This window comes from Protopterus annectens, chromosome 9.part0 (genome assembly GCF_019279795.1).
Source record: "Protopterus annectens isolate FY-2018-M chromosome 9.part0, PAN1.0, whole genome shotgun sequence".
Taxonomy (NCBI): domain Eukaryota; kingdom Metazoa; phylum Chordata; order Ceratodontiformes; family Protopteridae; genus Protopterus; species Protopterus annectens.
Window position 1 is genome coordinate 1,888,358,417 of NC_056743.1, and position 14,673 is coordinate 1,888,373,089.

The window sequence follows — 14,673 nt, forward strand, 5'->3', positions numbered from 1 at the left end:
ACTGTTAGTTGCACATGGATAGTCTCTGATGCTTCGTGCTGTGCCACCAACCTGGAGGTGTGGGTATCTTTGACGAATATTGATACTCCCCTCCTTTTGTGGTTCGGTCCAAGTTTTGGGGCCAAAAAGCATGGTATGAGGTATAACCTGGTAGTGCTGGGGTGCTCTCGAGCCTTGAACCAGGTTTCTGTTACTGCACAGATATCGATGTTCTCCATGCTAAGGAGAGTTTCGAGTGCGTGCATCTTGAGGTTTAGACTTCTGGCGTTGATTAGCATTACTCTTAGTTTCTTATCCCTTGTGATACCTATGGAGGTGGGTTTGTCTTTTGAGTCTTGCCTAAAAAAGGCACTATGGGGGTAGCAAGAGCCTTTGCCAATATCCGAAAGCCCAGGGGTGACAGGTGCAGGCCGTCCCTAGTGAAGCATCGTGGCTTGTCGAGCATGTCATCCCAGGCTGACAAGCATTGGATCCCCTTTGAATGACACCAATACTTATAAGCCAATTGTTGAAACTGGTAATCTTGTCTTCATACTGTGGCATCATTCTTGGTGAGGGTAAGATGCTACTCAAGGTCAGGGTCATACCGGCCTGGGCTACATGCTCAGAGAGCTCCTCTATGTCTCTTTTCATGTAGTCCAGGGAGGTACGTCTCAGGTCATTCACACCAGCATGAACAATGACTGAGTCATATTTGTACTTGCCTTGGAGTGACCTGAGTGCTTGTGTTATGTGGCAGATCCTAGCACCCGATAGGCAGCTCACCGTGACCTTCTCCTTGTTCAGCCTGGTGAGCGGGACGTCAGTGTGCCTGATGATAGAGTCACCTATTACAAGTGTATCAGGTGTGTTGTTTAGCCTTAAGGGCTGTGAATGTTTGGCACACTGGCTTTGTGAGCTATGTGTTGTACATGTTTTGTTTTGGGGTAGCGGTTGCTTGGGTGTCTGCTTTGGAGGTCTCTGCTGCTTAGGCAGATTTTTATTTAGAGCCTCCAAGTATGTTTTTATGTGTTTGGTTTGCTGTCATGGTAAGTCTATGTGAGACTGGAATTGTAGTGAGTGTGGTTTCCTTCTCCTCCTGACTTGTAATGCCAGTACTGAGTTGAGAGAGCTTAGCCTTCAGTTTGGCTATATGGTTGCATCTCTCACATGTGTTACACTATTGTTTGTTGTTTTTGTTATTTGCATTTATAATCTTTGAGTCATATCAGTGATTAGACGTGTATATGAATTAGTAAATACAGTACTTTGACAGATGTACTATTTTTACTTCTTATACAGCTAAAGCCTTTGGAAATAGACATTATATGCTCTCTTTTAGTAAAACATATATATATATATATATATATATATATATATATACACACACACACACACACACACACACACACACACACACACACACACACACACACACACACACACAGATAACACACAAGACTGAACTAGAAAATTACCCGTTTAAGATAATTCAGGTCTGGTGAAAAGCCAGTCAGCATGGAAATATCCAGAATTGTCATAGTTGAAGCAGTCTCCCCAAGGTACCTATGTACAAATAGGTAAAGGTGTCAGTTTTTAAGGAAATCCTCTTAATCACATGAATTTGTTACATTGTTATATTAGATGACATTATGTTATATTTATCAAATGGCAGTAGAAGACAACACGCCTATCTGCATTTGTTACATTGTTACATTAGATGACATTATATTACATTTATCAAATGGTAGTAGAAGACAACAAGCCTATCTGCATTTGTTACAAATGTGACAGTATGAGGTATTGCCAGCTATGCAAGGAGAACTAGGGCAGTGGATGCGCAACTATGTCAGCATAGCTAGCTGGAGTTTTGGGAAGAATTATGTGTCATTTGTGTATTGATTTGTACAGATGCTTGTGTTGAAAAATGTATTTATAAAGTTGCTTATGTTAAAAAATGTACCAACACTGGGCCTGCTGGAGAGAAAGAAAAATATGCCTGTATATCAGATTGCATTAGAACTGTGGAAATTAATATATTGTAACACAGGATACTGGAAAAGAAGAGGTTAATCTCAGTCCAGCTAACTTTGAAAAATAGTTTGAAATTAAATTACCTGATAGGCCATAAAGATTGTTTCTTACAGTTCTGATTGCAGCCAGAAATGAAATGTCTCTGAAAACAAGGACTGTGAATCCTTATTATATTGTCCTTAGCAGTGAACTAATTGCTACTTTGGAAGGGTGCAAGTGTTGAAATGGTTTTATGGCTTGCAGATGCTATAACACCTCTTAAAAAAGCTCTAGCTGTGTGTATGGTGAGATTCTGGTTCAGTTTCTAGTAATGGGGTTAGTATAGGAAGTAGAAGTCAAATGCCCAGATGTGTGTGATGTCATTCTATAATCCAACACTGAAAAGAAATTATGTTTTAATACCAGCTGAGACTGAAGTTTCATGGCAGTCTGTTTCTGAAACCTGACAAAGAAGGACCCTCATCTACGTCATCTTGCCTTGCTCCAGTAAGTGCTCAGGGAATAGTAATTTTTTAGAACAGTCAGTAAAATATAGTAAGATTAGTTAATTACTGTATCTGTGTGAATCTATTCATCTGTGCAATTTTAATATTTCCTGTGATTATTGTAAATAGATATTCCACATTTTTATGTTTTTATTATTTATATTAAATATATTTAAACATTTTTATTGTGGCTGGTCCTTTAGAGAACATTTTAACATTTGAGAGTACTTATATCTATTTGGTGGCTCTGTGGCCACTCCTGAAAGCCTTACTGCATCAGCCAAACACTACCATTGGTATAATATTCATTTCACTCAGTATAATTGGGTACCCTTCTAATAGCCTTACAGTAGCTGGCTTTGGAGTGTCTGGTGGCAGTGTAACTACCTTATAGTCTGCACAGAAGGGGGCATAGCTAGTAAATCTGTGCCAGGTCCTAGGTGTGTGTGTGTGTGTGTGTGTGTGTGTGTGTGTGTGTGTGTGTGTGTGTGTGTGTGTGTGTGTGTGTGTCTGTCTGTTTGAAAATCAAATTTCACACAGTGTGTGCATCATTTATCTGGGGCAGGGACACAAAGCACTGGTTTTGGCTTGGATACTCAACTTAGGACCCAACTTTGCAGCAGTGCAACTGGGGAGTCTTGTTGGGGGCCTGGAGAGAAAGAGAGGGCCCAGTCCCTGGACTGAGTGTGTTCCCTGTGTGCTCTTAAAGGAAATTGTACTTGATGCAGAGAACTGCATCTGGAAATACCGTGTGCATACATTTTTATTCCAAGTGACCGTTCCTCTCCAGTGTCAGTGGTGAGAATTTGGGCTCCTTGATTAGTGGCCCAGAGGGGGGGAGGTCACAACATTGTTACACTGGATGACCTTATATTACAGTTATCAAATGTAGCTCATCTGTGCTTCTAACTACATTGAACATTTCATTTTCCCTCCATTCCTCCTTCCCCATTACCCTTTTTCACCTGTCCTAAGCACTCTTAAGTTCCTCTTAGGATTCCCTAACTGTACACAAGACGCAAACCATTCTGGTAGTCCATTATATGGGTCTACAACCCTCTCTATAAAAAATGCTTTATGAGATCCAGGGAGTAGTTAGCACCTACAATCTGCTGCTTGTGTGCCCTCATTTCACTGCTGTCTTTCCCATTCAGAATGATCCTGACAAATCTCCCTGACATGATCTAATGCACCAGTATCATATCTCCACTGTCTCTTCTGGATTCTATGTCACTGTTAGACAGAGGCACAGTATACTAACCTCGAAAAAGGGCATAGCAAAATAAATTTAAAATGGGTGGCGAAAGCCAAACACATTCTGGCTAGGCTTATAAATGCCCTAGGGCAGATAGCCTAGTATGAACCTATGAACCTATGAATCTAAGAACTTTAGCTCCCCTAGCATCTAGTCATATTATTTTGTCTCCATTCCATGTATCTTTCTGTAGTGGTCCTCTGGATTTCTTGCATCAGCTTGAGGTCTTTTCCCTTATATGATCTCCACAGAGACTATCCATGTGCAACTAACAGTGGGTAAATGTTAGAAAAATATGCATTTGAATATATGTGAAATACTAGTTTAAAAGCAAAGTAGTATGTAATGCATTTTATTCTATTAATGATATAACAAAAATAATGAATTTATGTGTAATTGCAAAGTAGTTTTGAAACTGCAGTGTGGCTTGTAGCAAGTTGACCTCTGACCCTGGCAGTTGCTAGCTTAGCAAGTTTTAATGTTTATGCTTCTCACAAATGATTATCTGCTGGGTCAGGAAATTAAATATGTGAAATAATGAAATCTTCTGCTCTTTCCTGCTGGGATGATTTGGCCTTGTGTATGTGTTACTAAGATAACACGCAGCTGTTGGGAAAGTGTTACTGAGAACAAAGAAGTGTATTAAAAGACTGAATCTGCTATTGTATTCGAACTGATGTGAAACCTTGAAGAAGTAACTTTACAGAAAGACATTATGCCTGACCAGGTGGATAGCAAGGCCATATTGTTACCAGAGGAAAACTTTTTTTAGAATATACAGCATCAACAATATTTATGAATAAAGGATTGTAAGCTAAAGTGATGTAGATGCCCTGTGACATACCACGTCAGTAAGGTGGGCACAACTTAAATGCAAAAACTATAAAATCTATATACTTCCTGTTTTATGTTAGACAAAATTCTGTACTTGTACGTTTTTTGCCTCCTGGTGTACACTAGTAAACTTTTGAACCTGAACCTCCTGTGTATTGAATTCTTGATTTTATTTTACAGTTTGGTCCTTCGTGCCGGATATCCCTCAGACATCTGCAGATCAGAGTCTACCGGTGGTCGAATACTGTGCAAGAGAAGTTACCGAAATGGTTCTTCTTGGGTGAAAAGACCTCTGACTGAATTGTCATTTAAAGAGGTTGGCCACTTTCTGATCTGTGGCCGAAGAGCGGATCCTGGACAGCTCAATACTGGAGGCTCAGGTAGGAAGATTTTGCCTTTTTTCTGTTTTAGATCAGGGACTAGGTTACAGTATATTGTTGTCAAGACTTGTTATGCAGATCAGGGACAAAAGGAATTACTGTATATTTGGTCATAGATCAGGGTAACAGAGTAAGGTAGGCAGTTATTCTAGATAAACTGTGAAAAGGAACTGAAATCTTGATATCACATGATAAGAAGAGTTACGTAACATTTTTTAACATGGGAAATCAGTGCACTAAAACGTCGCGAGATCCGCCACTAACAGAAGGCGCAAAATATATGCAATCACAACGTTCTGATAATGTTAGGTATTATACGAAATGGGTTAACAAATATGAATTTGATGGAAAATTAGATAAAACTTCACTAGTTAAACTCCTTAAGCAACTGAAATCTGATGCAGGAGGTCAGGCAAAAAAGCAAAGCCAATTAGGCATTCCACAGGCACACAGGTGGATTGAGGAAGCAAACCGTAGGGAACAGAAGACTAAGAATTCAAAAACATTATTTTTAGACAAAGAAGATAATAACTTAGTAATAGCAACAGCTCCACCTCCCTTGCCCCCTCCATTACCTTTTTCAGGATATGAAGTGAGTGGTCCTCCTCCGTGTTATCCTGAAGTTTCAGTGAGACCACAACCATTTGTTAGAGATCCTATTGAAACTAGGTCCCGAGTGCGTAAAATACATGGGGATGCAGAATCATATCAGATAGAGAGAAACCTACAGGATGAGAGTGAGGAAGAAATATGTCCACTTATAGAGGTTCCAAATCCTCAGGCAGGACAAGCAGGGCAGGACCCAACACTCTTAGTATATAGACCATAGACACCGGAGGATATCCGGAAAGCTACTGAGGGAATTCCCCATCCAAAAGTTAATTTTATGAAATTTTTAGAAGATTTGCAAGGCATGAGGTTGAGTTACCACTTGAATGGGGAAGAAGTAGAAAAAGTAGTAAGACAAATTATAGGTCCAGATTGGCACATGATTTGTGGCACCTGGAATCTTCGTAATGCAGAGCTTAAACCACTCCCACATAGTGACGCAGAATTAGACAATAGAGTGAAAGGTCTTACAGACCGAATCTCTGAGAAATGGAAACCTAGAGCAGACTGGACTTGCATTAACCAATGCATACAACAGGAAAATGAGACAATAGATGGGTACTATGCTAGATTATTGGAATGTTTTAATAATCATAGCGGTATGACAGTTCCTGAAAATCAAGTGAATGATTCCCTGTATGAACAGCAATTGAAAAATGCATTTTTGAAAGGTTGCATTGCACCTATCAGTAGCTTCATTACGAAGCACATGATAGACCATCGAACATGTAGGCTACAAGCCTTACTTGAATATGCTAGACATGCTGAAAGACATTTCAATAGCAAAAAGAAAAAGAAAGCGCAAGTCTTCACTGCTGAAGATGGAGCTGAAGTATTTGTGTTACAGTCAGGTAAAAAGGGAAAGAAAAATACCCAGGGAAATAAACAGTTTGACAAATGATCAGAAGATTTTGAGGAAAGAAAAAAGAGAGGTGAATGCTTTAAGTGTGGTAAGGAGGGACGTCTAGCAAGGGATTGTAAACAAAACAAAAAGGTAATCACAGAAGACAAGGGAGATGAGGACTGACTATATGATAGTGAAGATACATCATGCAGAGATCAGAAATCATTAATACAAGTTAACAAACAGAAAACAAATGTAAATGTGATAGAAGGAGTAGAGGAAGTACAAGTAGATATGGAGGATGAAGAAAGTGAAATTTTGGATTTAGCATTATTGAGCCTAGAGCTCTACTTAGCAGATATGAAACCGGAAATTACACTTCTGGTGAAGGGAAGGGAAGTTAAATTCCTGTGTGACTCAGGAGCGTCACGGACCCTGATACACCCCTCCAGGTTACCAGAGCATTCTGAATCACCTGATTATATACTGGTGAAAGCTGCGAATGGACAGCTATACAGGGAACCACTTTCCCATGATATAGCAATAACTGACCCTGTCTCAGGTATGACTCAAAGAAATAAAATTGTTGTTTCTGCAAAGTGTCCAGTGAACCTAGTGGGTAGGGACCTTATGCAGATATTTGGCATAGCAGTAGTTCCAACTGTACAGGGTATGGAGGCACAGAGACAAATGGATACCTTTGTAGTGCGACCGGAGGGTGAAACTTTTTACTGGTACAGCCAGGACCTAGTTACGACTGGTCCAGGGGCAGTAACCGAGGAACTGATGAATGTAGCCATCAGTAAAGCCCCCTCCCTTGACACTGATCGACAGCATTTGTTACACTGTACTCTATACTACTGTACTACACCAGGACCTGATAGAGAATATGAGCAAGAATTGTTCAGAAATCGTGCAACTAGATTAGTATTGCGTACTTTGTATTGGGATACTGAGGGGAACAGTGTAGTTAGCTGTTCATTACCTCAAGAATTCCTTGCACTGTATAGATCAAATCGATTGCCACATGTCAGCTTGACAAAGAATAAAAACGTAAAATGGGCAGACTTAGGAGAAAAGGTAACGAGGTGGGAGAAACAGACTGACTTGGAATTATCAGAACAGGGAATACAGAAACAAAAGTTGAATTGGTTGACACAAACACATCCGGCTGTACACTTGCAATCTAGCGAGGACAGCTGATTAGCATTTTTGTTAGAAGAAGAAGAAAAAGCCTTATGTGAGATATCGACGGCTCTTTGGTCAACAGGCAAGTCAGATGTAGGACTTATTTGAACAGCGGGACCAGTTACAATTACCCCAAAGTCAGCATTTAGGCCACAGAAAAGACAATACCGTTTGAGAAAAGATGCATAAATAGGAATCAAGCCTATAATAGCAGCATTACTCAGGGAAGGAGTACTGGTAGAATCTCCTGATTCACCATGTAATACACCCCTATTTCCTGTTAAGAAAGCAAACAGGGAATGGCGGATGGTTCAAGATTTACAAGCTGTAAACAATGCAGTAATACCCAGAGCACCCACGGTGCCAGATCCACATACTTTGTTGAATGACCTAAAACCGCAACAAAAGTATTTCTCTGTGGTAGATATCAGCAATGCTTTATTTTCAATACCTATACATCCTGATAGTCAATACTGGTTTGCATTTACATTTCAGGGGAAAAGGTATACCTATACTCGACTACCACAGGGATATTGTGAGAGCCCAACCTTATTTGCACAAGAAATGGTTAGCAACCTGGCAGGGTTTAGCCCACCAGGAGGTAGTCAAATTCTACTTTACGTAGATGATATCTTGCTAGCAGCCCCCACCCAGCAGCAATGTAAGGAAGATACTGTAGCGCTATTAAAATTCTTAGCAACACAAGGACACAAAGTGAACAAAAGTAAGTTACAACTCTGGAAAAAGCAGGTTAGATACCTGGGATATGTGATATCCAATGAAGGTAGGATATTAGACGAAGATAGAAAGACAGCAATTCTACAAGCACCCAAACCAGCAACCAAGAAGGAAATGATGTCCTTCTTGGGGACAACTAATTTTTGTCGGAGTTGGATACCAAATTATGCTTTGGAATCTGCTCCACTGACTGATTTAATATACAAAATGCCAATGGCAGCACAAGATTTGTTACAATGGACAACTGAAGCAGAAACGGCTTTCTGCAGGTTGAAGCAGTTAATAGCTTCTTCATTAGTTTTAGGACTCCCAAATTATCACAAATGGTTCTTTCAAACCATAGATTGTAAGCAAGGATATATGACGTCAGTGCTGACGCAACAACATGGGGACAAGCAACACCCCATAGCTTATTATTCATTGCAGTTAGACCCAGTGGCGCGATCTTTGCCTCACTGTGTACAAGCAGTAGTTGCAGCTGCAATGGCAGTACAGGCCTCGGCCTCAGTGGTGTTATTCCACCCTCTCACATTGAGAGTGCCTCATGCAATCACAATAGTTTTACTGCAAGAAAAAGTAGCATATCTCTCTCCTGCTAGACATCTCTCATGTATGACTATACTGCTGAGCCAACCTCATATGACAATTGAACGATGTACAACATTAAATCCATCAACATTACTTCCAACTCCTGTGGATGGCACACCGCACAGCTGTCTGCAAGAAATTGAACAGTTAGCCTTGCCTAGACAAGATCTCACAGATATGCCCTTGGATGATGCCGAGGTGACATATTATGTGGACAGCTCATGCAGAAGGGGCCCTACAGGGAAGAATTTAGTAGGGTATGCAGTAGTTACAGACACTGAAATTTTAGAAGCCCAACCCCTACCACATAACTTATCTGCACAGGCAGCGGAATTGGCAGCTTTGACAAGAGCATGTACTTTAGCAAAAGACAAATGTGTAAACATATATACTGATAGTCAGTATGCTTTCTCTACAGTACATGTATTTGCGCAGCAATGGAAAAATAGGGGAATGATAACATCTAGTGGAAAACCAATCAATCACGCGCAATTTATTCTGGAATTATTAGAATCTATCCAGTTATCTACTAAAGTGGCTATTTGAAAATGTGTAGCTCATACAAAGCAACAGAATAGGATTTCAAAAGGAAATGCGAGAGTTGATGCAGCTGCAAAGCAAGCGGCCTCAGACTCAGAAACTTTACTTTTGAATGAGGAATTACAACCCTCTGAGATTTTAGATTTAGACATGTTGAAAACAATGCAGACGCTTACTACAAAAGCAGAAAAACAAAAATGGGAAAAAACATGGTGCAATTCTTGAAAATGGAATGTACATTTCCAAAGAGAAAAAAACTATATTGCCGTCTAATTTATTTAGATATGCAGCTTTGTTGAGCCATGGGCAGTGCCATGTCTCAACAGGGGGGATGGTACAGTTAGTAAACCGAACATTCCAAACATATGGATTCACAAATTACACAACAAAATGTTGTGCAGCTTGTCATACTTGTAACAAGCACCATGCACAAGGGGCATTTAAACCCAAGCAAGGAAGTTTTCTTATACCACCATGTCCATTCCATAATATTTGTATGGATTTCATAGAATTGAATAAATGTGAAGGGAAGAAGTTTTGTTTAGTTATTGTAGACATGTTTTCTAAATGGGTAGAAGCTTTTCCGACAAAAAACCCGGATGCAGCAACAGTGGCGAAAGCCCTGATAAAAGAAATAATCCCTAGATTTGGCATTCCGGAGAGAATTTATAGTGACAATGGCACACATTTTGTTAGTCACATAATCCAGAAACTTGGAAGATTTTTTGGAATCTCCTTGAAGAACCATTGTGCCTACTACTCACAGTCAGCAGGACTGGTGGAGAGGTACAATGGAACCCTTAAAAATAAACTCAGAAAGTTAGTCAGTGAAACTCAGAAGAATTGGGTATACTGTTTGCCTTTGGCACTGCTGAGTATGAGAACGGTTCCAAATGTAAAGGGTTTGACTCCCTTTGAAATGGTTTTTGGGAGGGCGTATTATGTACCTCAGTGGAAAGATCTCATGCCTGCAGAGCAAGAGGCTGACAGTTCGTTAGCTAGTTATATGAAGAAACTGTTAACAAATAAATCTGTTTTGCAGTTTAACTCTTTTTCAGATAAGGAACAGACCAGACCAGTGGAAGCAGCTTTGGTCCCGGGAATGTGGGTTTGGCTAAAAGTGATGAAGAAGAAGAATTGGGTGAGTCCAAAGTGGGAAGGACCGTACCAGGTACTGTTGGCAACAGCTACTGCAGTCAGAGTGGCTGAGAAGACATCCTGGGTCCATTTGACACACTGCAAACCGGTAAAGAATTTTCAACTTGATAAAAACCTCGTGACTGACATACAAGGGCAAAATGGCCAAGAACAAAGCAAATAGAAATATAGATCAACCCCAGAGATGTTGCATAATCATTTTGTTCAGTATACATTTATTGACTATAATTGTGACAATTTTCCTCTTGTTGTGGTTTATCCTGCACTCAACCACACAAGTGAAAGTGGGAAGGCATGACAAAACATCCATAGACTGGCATCCAAATTTTAACACATACCTAGCCATGAAGCGTGTATATGCAGAGACTATGAACATTTCGAATTGCTGGGTCTGTACAGCTATACTAACAGCATATGGAGGACTGATAATGTCCGCTGTCCCTCTGGGAATAAATGAGACTTGGGAGAATTTACTTTTTGATACAGCTACTGTGAGATCACAGGACAAAATAGCTTTATTTTTACCTGTCACACAAAAGGGAATTGTATGTTTCTACAAAAATGACACTCTCCAGGTGGGCTGGAGTAATTGTAATATAACAATATCTTATCGGTGTTATATTAAGACTAGTAATGGCAATACTTTTCGCAATACTAATTATGACTCATATTTGAAATCACTAAAAACAACCACGAATGAAATTCGCAATAATCCTGTTTTATTTAAACAATTGTCAGTTATAGACCAGAAAATGTTTCATGCAGGGTTAATGCGTATTAGCACTAAAGTAGAAAATTGTTATTTTATTTGTGGGAAAAAAGCATATAAATGGCTACCTGAGAATTGGTCCGGCAATTGTTTTTTGGGTTATCTGGTTCCGGCTATAAGACATACTGCAGAATTACCTTTGGGTAAGATATGAAATGTGAGAGAAGCAGCCCGAAAACCTGAAGGTCCAGTTGAGAAACCTGTAAATCTAGTAGGACAGATTGAAGCTGGCTGGAAAGACCATAATAACATAAAGGACAAAAGCAAATTGACTCATACGGACTTGAGTGACAGTGTTATATCTTGGGCAGGAATATTCCCAGCATATGGAGCAGTCAAATCGATCTGGGAGTTGAGAAAACTATCGAAAGTTCTCGAAGTAATGAGCAATACAACTTTCTCTGCCATAGAACTGGTGACTGATGAACTGAATGCAATGAGAACTGTTGTGCTACAAAATCGAATGGCTCTTGACTTCACCCTAGCAGCGATAGGTGGTACGTGCGTGCTTATCAAAGAAGAATGCTGTGAGTACATACCGGATAATAGGCATGAAATTAACAACCACCTAGAGGTAATTCAGCAAGTATCAGCCATGACTGAACCAGGCTCAAACCCACTGACGGACTTTTTCCAGAATCTATTTGGGGGGGTGGTGTTCCATCCTAATGAATATTCTGATTGCTATTTGTGTGGGAATACTCCTAATAGGAGCATGTGTTTGTTGTGGAATTCCCTGCATGAAAAGATTAATCAAAGATTTTATTGATGTATCTTTTACAGAAACCTTGTACCAAGATATTGAGATTGAAAAATTAATCTCAGATGAAAACCTTTTCTGAAGTATAGATCAAAATGACTCACCTAGCTAAAAATTCTTAATGGAAGAGGTTAGGAGATGAAATAACATTATGCATACTTCAAAAATAGAATAAAAAGAATTAATAGGGGGGGAAATGTTAGAAAAATATGCATTTGAATATATGTGAAATACTAGTTTAAAATCAAAGTAGTATGTAATGCATTTTATTCTATTAATGATATAACAAAAAGGATGAATTTATGTGTAATTGCAAAGTAGTTTTGAAAATGCAGTGTGTCTTGTAGCAAGTTGACCTCTGACCCTGGCAGTTGCTAGCTTAGCAAGTTTTAATGTTTATGCTTCTCACAAATGATTATCTGCTGGGTCAGGAAATTAAATATGTGAAATAATGAAATCTTCTGCTCTTTCCTGCTGGGATGATTTGGCCTTGTGTATGTGTTACTAAGATAACACGCAGCTGTTGTGAAAGTGTTACTGAGAACAAAGAAGTGTATTAAAAGACTGAATCTGCTATTGTATTCGAACTAATGTGAAACCTTGAAGAAGTAACTTTACAGAAAGACATTATGCCTGACCAGGTGGATAGCAAGGCCATATTGTTACCAGAGGAAAACTTTTTTTAGAATATACAGCATCAACAATATTTATGAATAAAGGATTGTAAGCTGAAGTGATGTAGATGCCCTGTGACATACCACGTCAGTAAGGTGGGCACAACTTAAATGCAAAAACTATAAAATCTGTATACTTCCTGTTTTATGCTAGACAAAATTCTGTACTTGTACGTTTTTTGCCTGCTGGTGTACACTAGTAAACCTTTGAACCTGAACCTCCTGTGTATTGAATTCTTGATTTTATTTAACAGTAAAACTGCCTTCCAGTTTATAGCCTGCTACAGACCACCTTCCCAAACCCAGGAACCCCACTCGGCCTTCCTGAGAACACTGGAAAATATGAAGGTCTCTCCAAACACCATAATATTGGGCGACTTCAACTACCCAAACATAGACTGGGAGCATTACTCTAGCTCCAACACCCTAGCCCAAAGGTTCCTAGAATTTATAAACTCAAATGCTATGGAACAACTTGTTACCACTCCCACAAGAGGGGAAAACATACTGGACCTGATCATCACCAACATGGGGACTCTATGCTCCAGACCAGAAGTGTATCCCTCACTGGTAAGATCAGACCATAAACTAATCTCACTGGATATTCACATCCCGACCCCACCCCATGCCCAGAAAACCACAGTGAAAAACTTTTCTAAAGCAAATTTCACACTCCTCAAAACCGAGGTGGAATCCTTCAAAGCCTCCAGGCCTGTGGAAAATATGGCCCAGACCACAGAATCCTTTATAAATGCATTCTATGAACACCTTCAGGAATGCATGGATCATGCAATTCCAAATAAAACCAAGACCCAATCCTCCAAAGGCAGACATCCTGTCTGGTGGACCCCAGCCATAAGCAAACTATACAATAGAAGGAGGAAGCTACTACATGATAGAGCAAAATCCCAAAAAGGGAAGGCATCTCTGATCAGTATTAGCAAAAAACTACGGGCACTCATAAAATCATCTAAGGCCAGCTTCGAGAGAAAAATTGCACAGGACACTAAGGATAATCACAAGGCTTTCTTTAGTTATGTTAGGAACCTGGGTGGGAATTCCCAGATATGCTCAGAATTAGTCCAAAATGACAAAAAATACACCAAACCCACAGCATTGCCAACATCCTAGCTGACAGGTTCAGCACAACCCCCCCCCACCAAAAGGGCAAATATCTATCCCAGCAGAGTGCTGCCCCCCTGACATCTCAGATGCTCAGGTAAGAGCCGCCCTCTCCAAAGCAAAAAACACAGCATCAATGGGACCAGACGGTGTCCCAGGCTGCATCCTACATGAACTCCAACAAGAGCTAAACCCAAACCTAAGGTGGTGCCTCAATGGATCCTGGAAACTATTGTCCCATAAGCCTGACTAGCTTGGTCTGCAAAACTATGGAAAGGATCATCATGGACCTCATAAATAAATATATTGGGGACCTACAGACACTGGATCCTACCCAGTTTGGCTTTGTTAAGGGCAGATCCTGCCTCTTAAACCTGGTCGATTTCTTTGAAACCGTCACCAAGGCCATTGATGAGGGGAAGGTGGTCCACACAGCCTACCTGGACCTCGCAAAAGCCTTCGATACAATACCCCACTCGGGCATTATAGATAAGCTCACTAGCTTAAATATAAACCCCTATGTCACTAGATGGGTTGCAAACTGGCTCAAGGACAGAATCCATATGGTTAGAATTGCTGGAGCCATGTCAGACTCCAAACCAGTTACAAGGGGCGTCCCACAAGGCTCAGTCCTGGGACCTCTCTTGTTTGGTATATATTTCTTGGAGGTACAGGCCAACACGGAAGGACTGTGGCTGACCAAGTTCGCAGATGAC

General features: G+C 40.2%; 1 protein-coding gene across 1 annotated transcript in view; it reads right to left on the minus strand.

The window, feature by feature from the left end:
* The window catches only part of LOC122812305 (venom factor-like), a 1,464,680-nt gene that overhangs the window by 296,606 nt on the left and 1,153,401 nt on the right, over nt 1-14,673 (minus strand). The window contains exon 27 of the mRNA XM_044084707.1: nt 1,458-1,542. Coding sequence (XP_043940642.1) covers nt 1,458-1,542 — 85 coding nt within the window. The remainder of the gene's footprint in view (nt 1-1,457; nt 1,543-14,673) is intronic.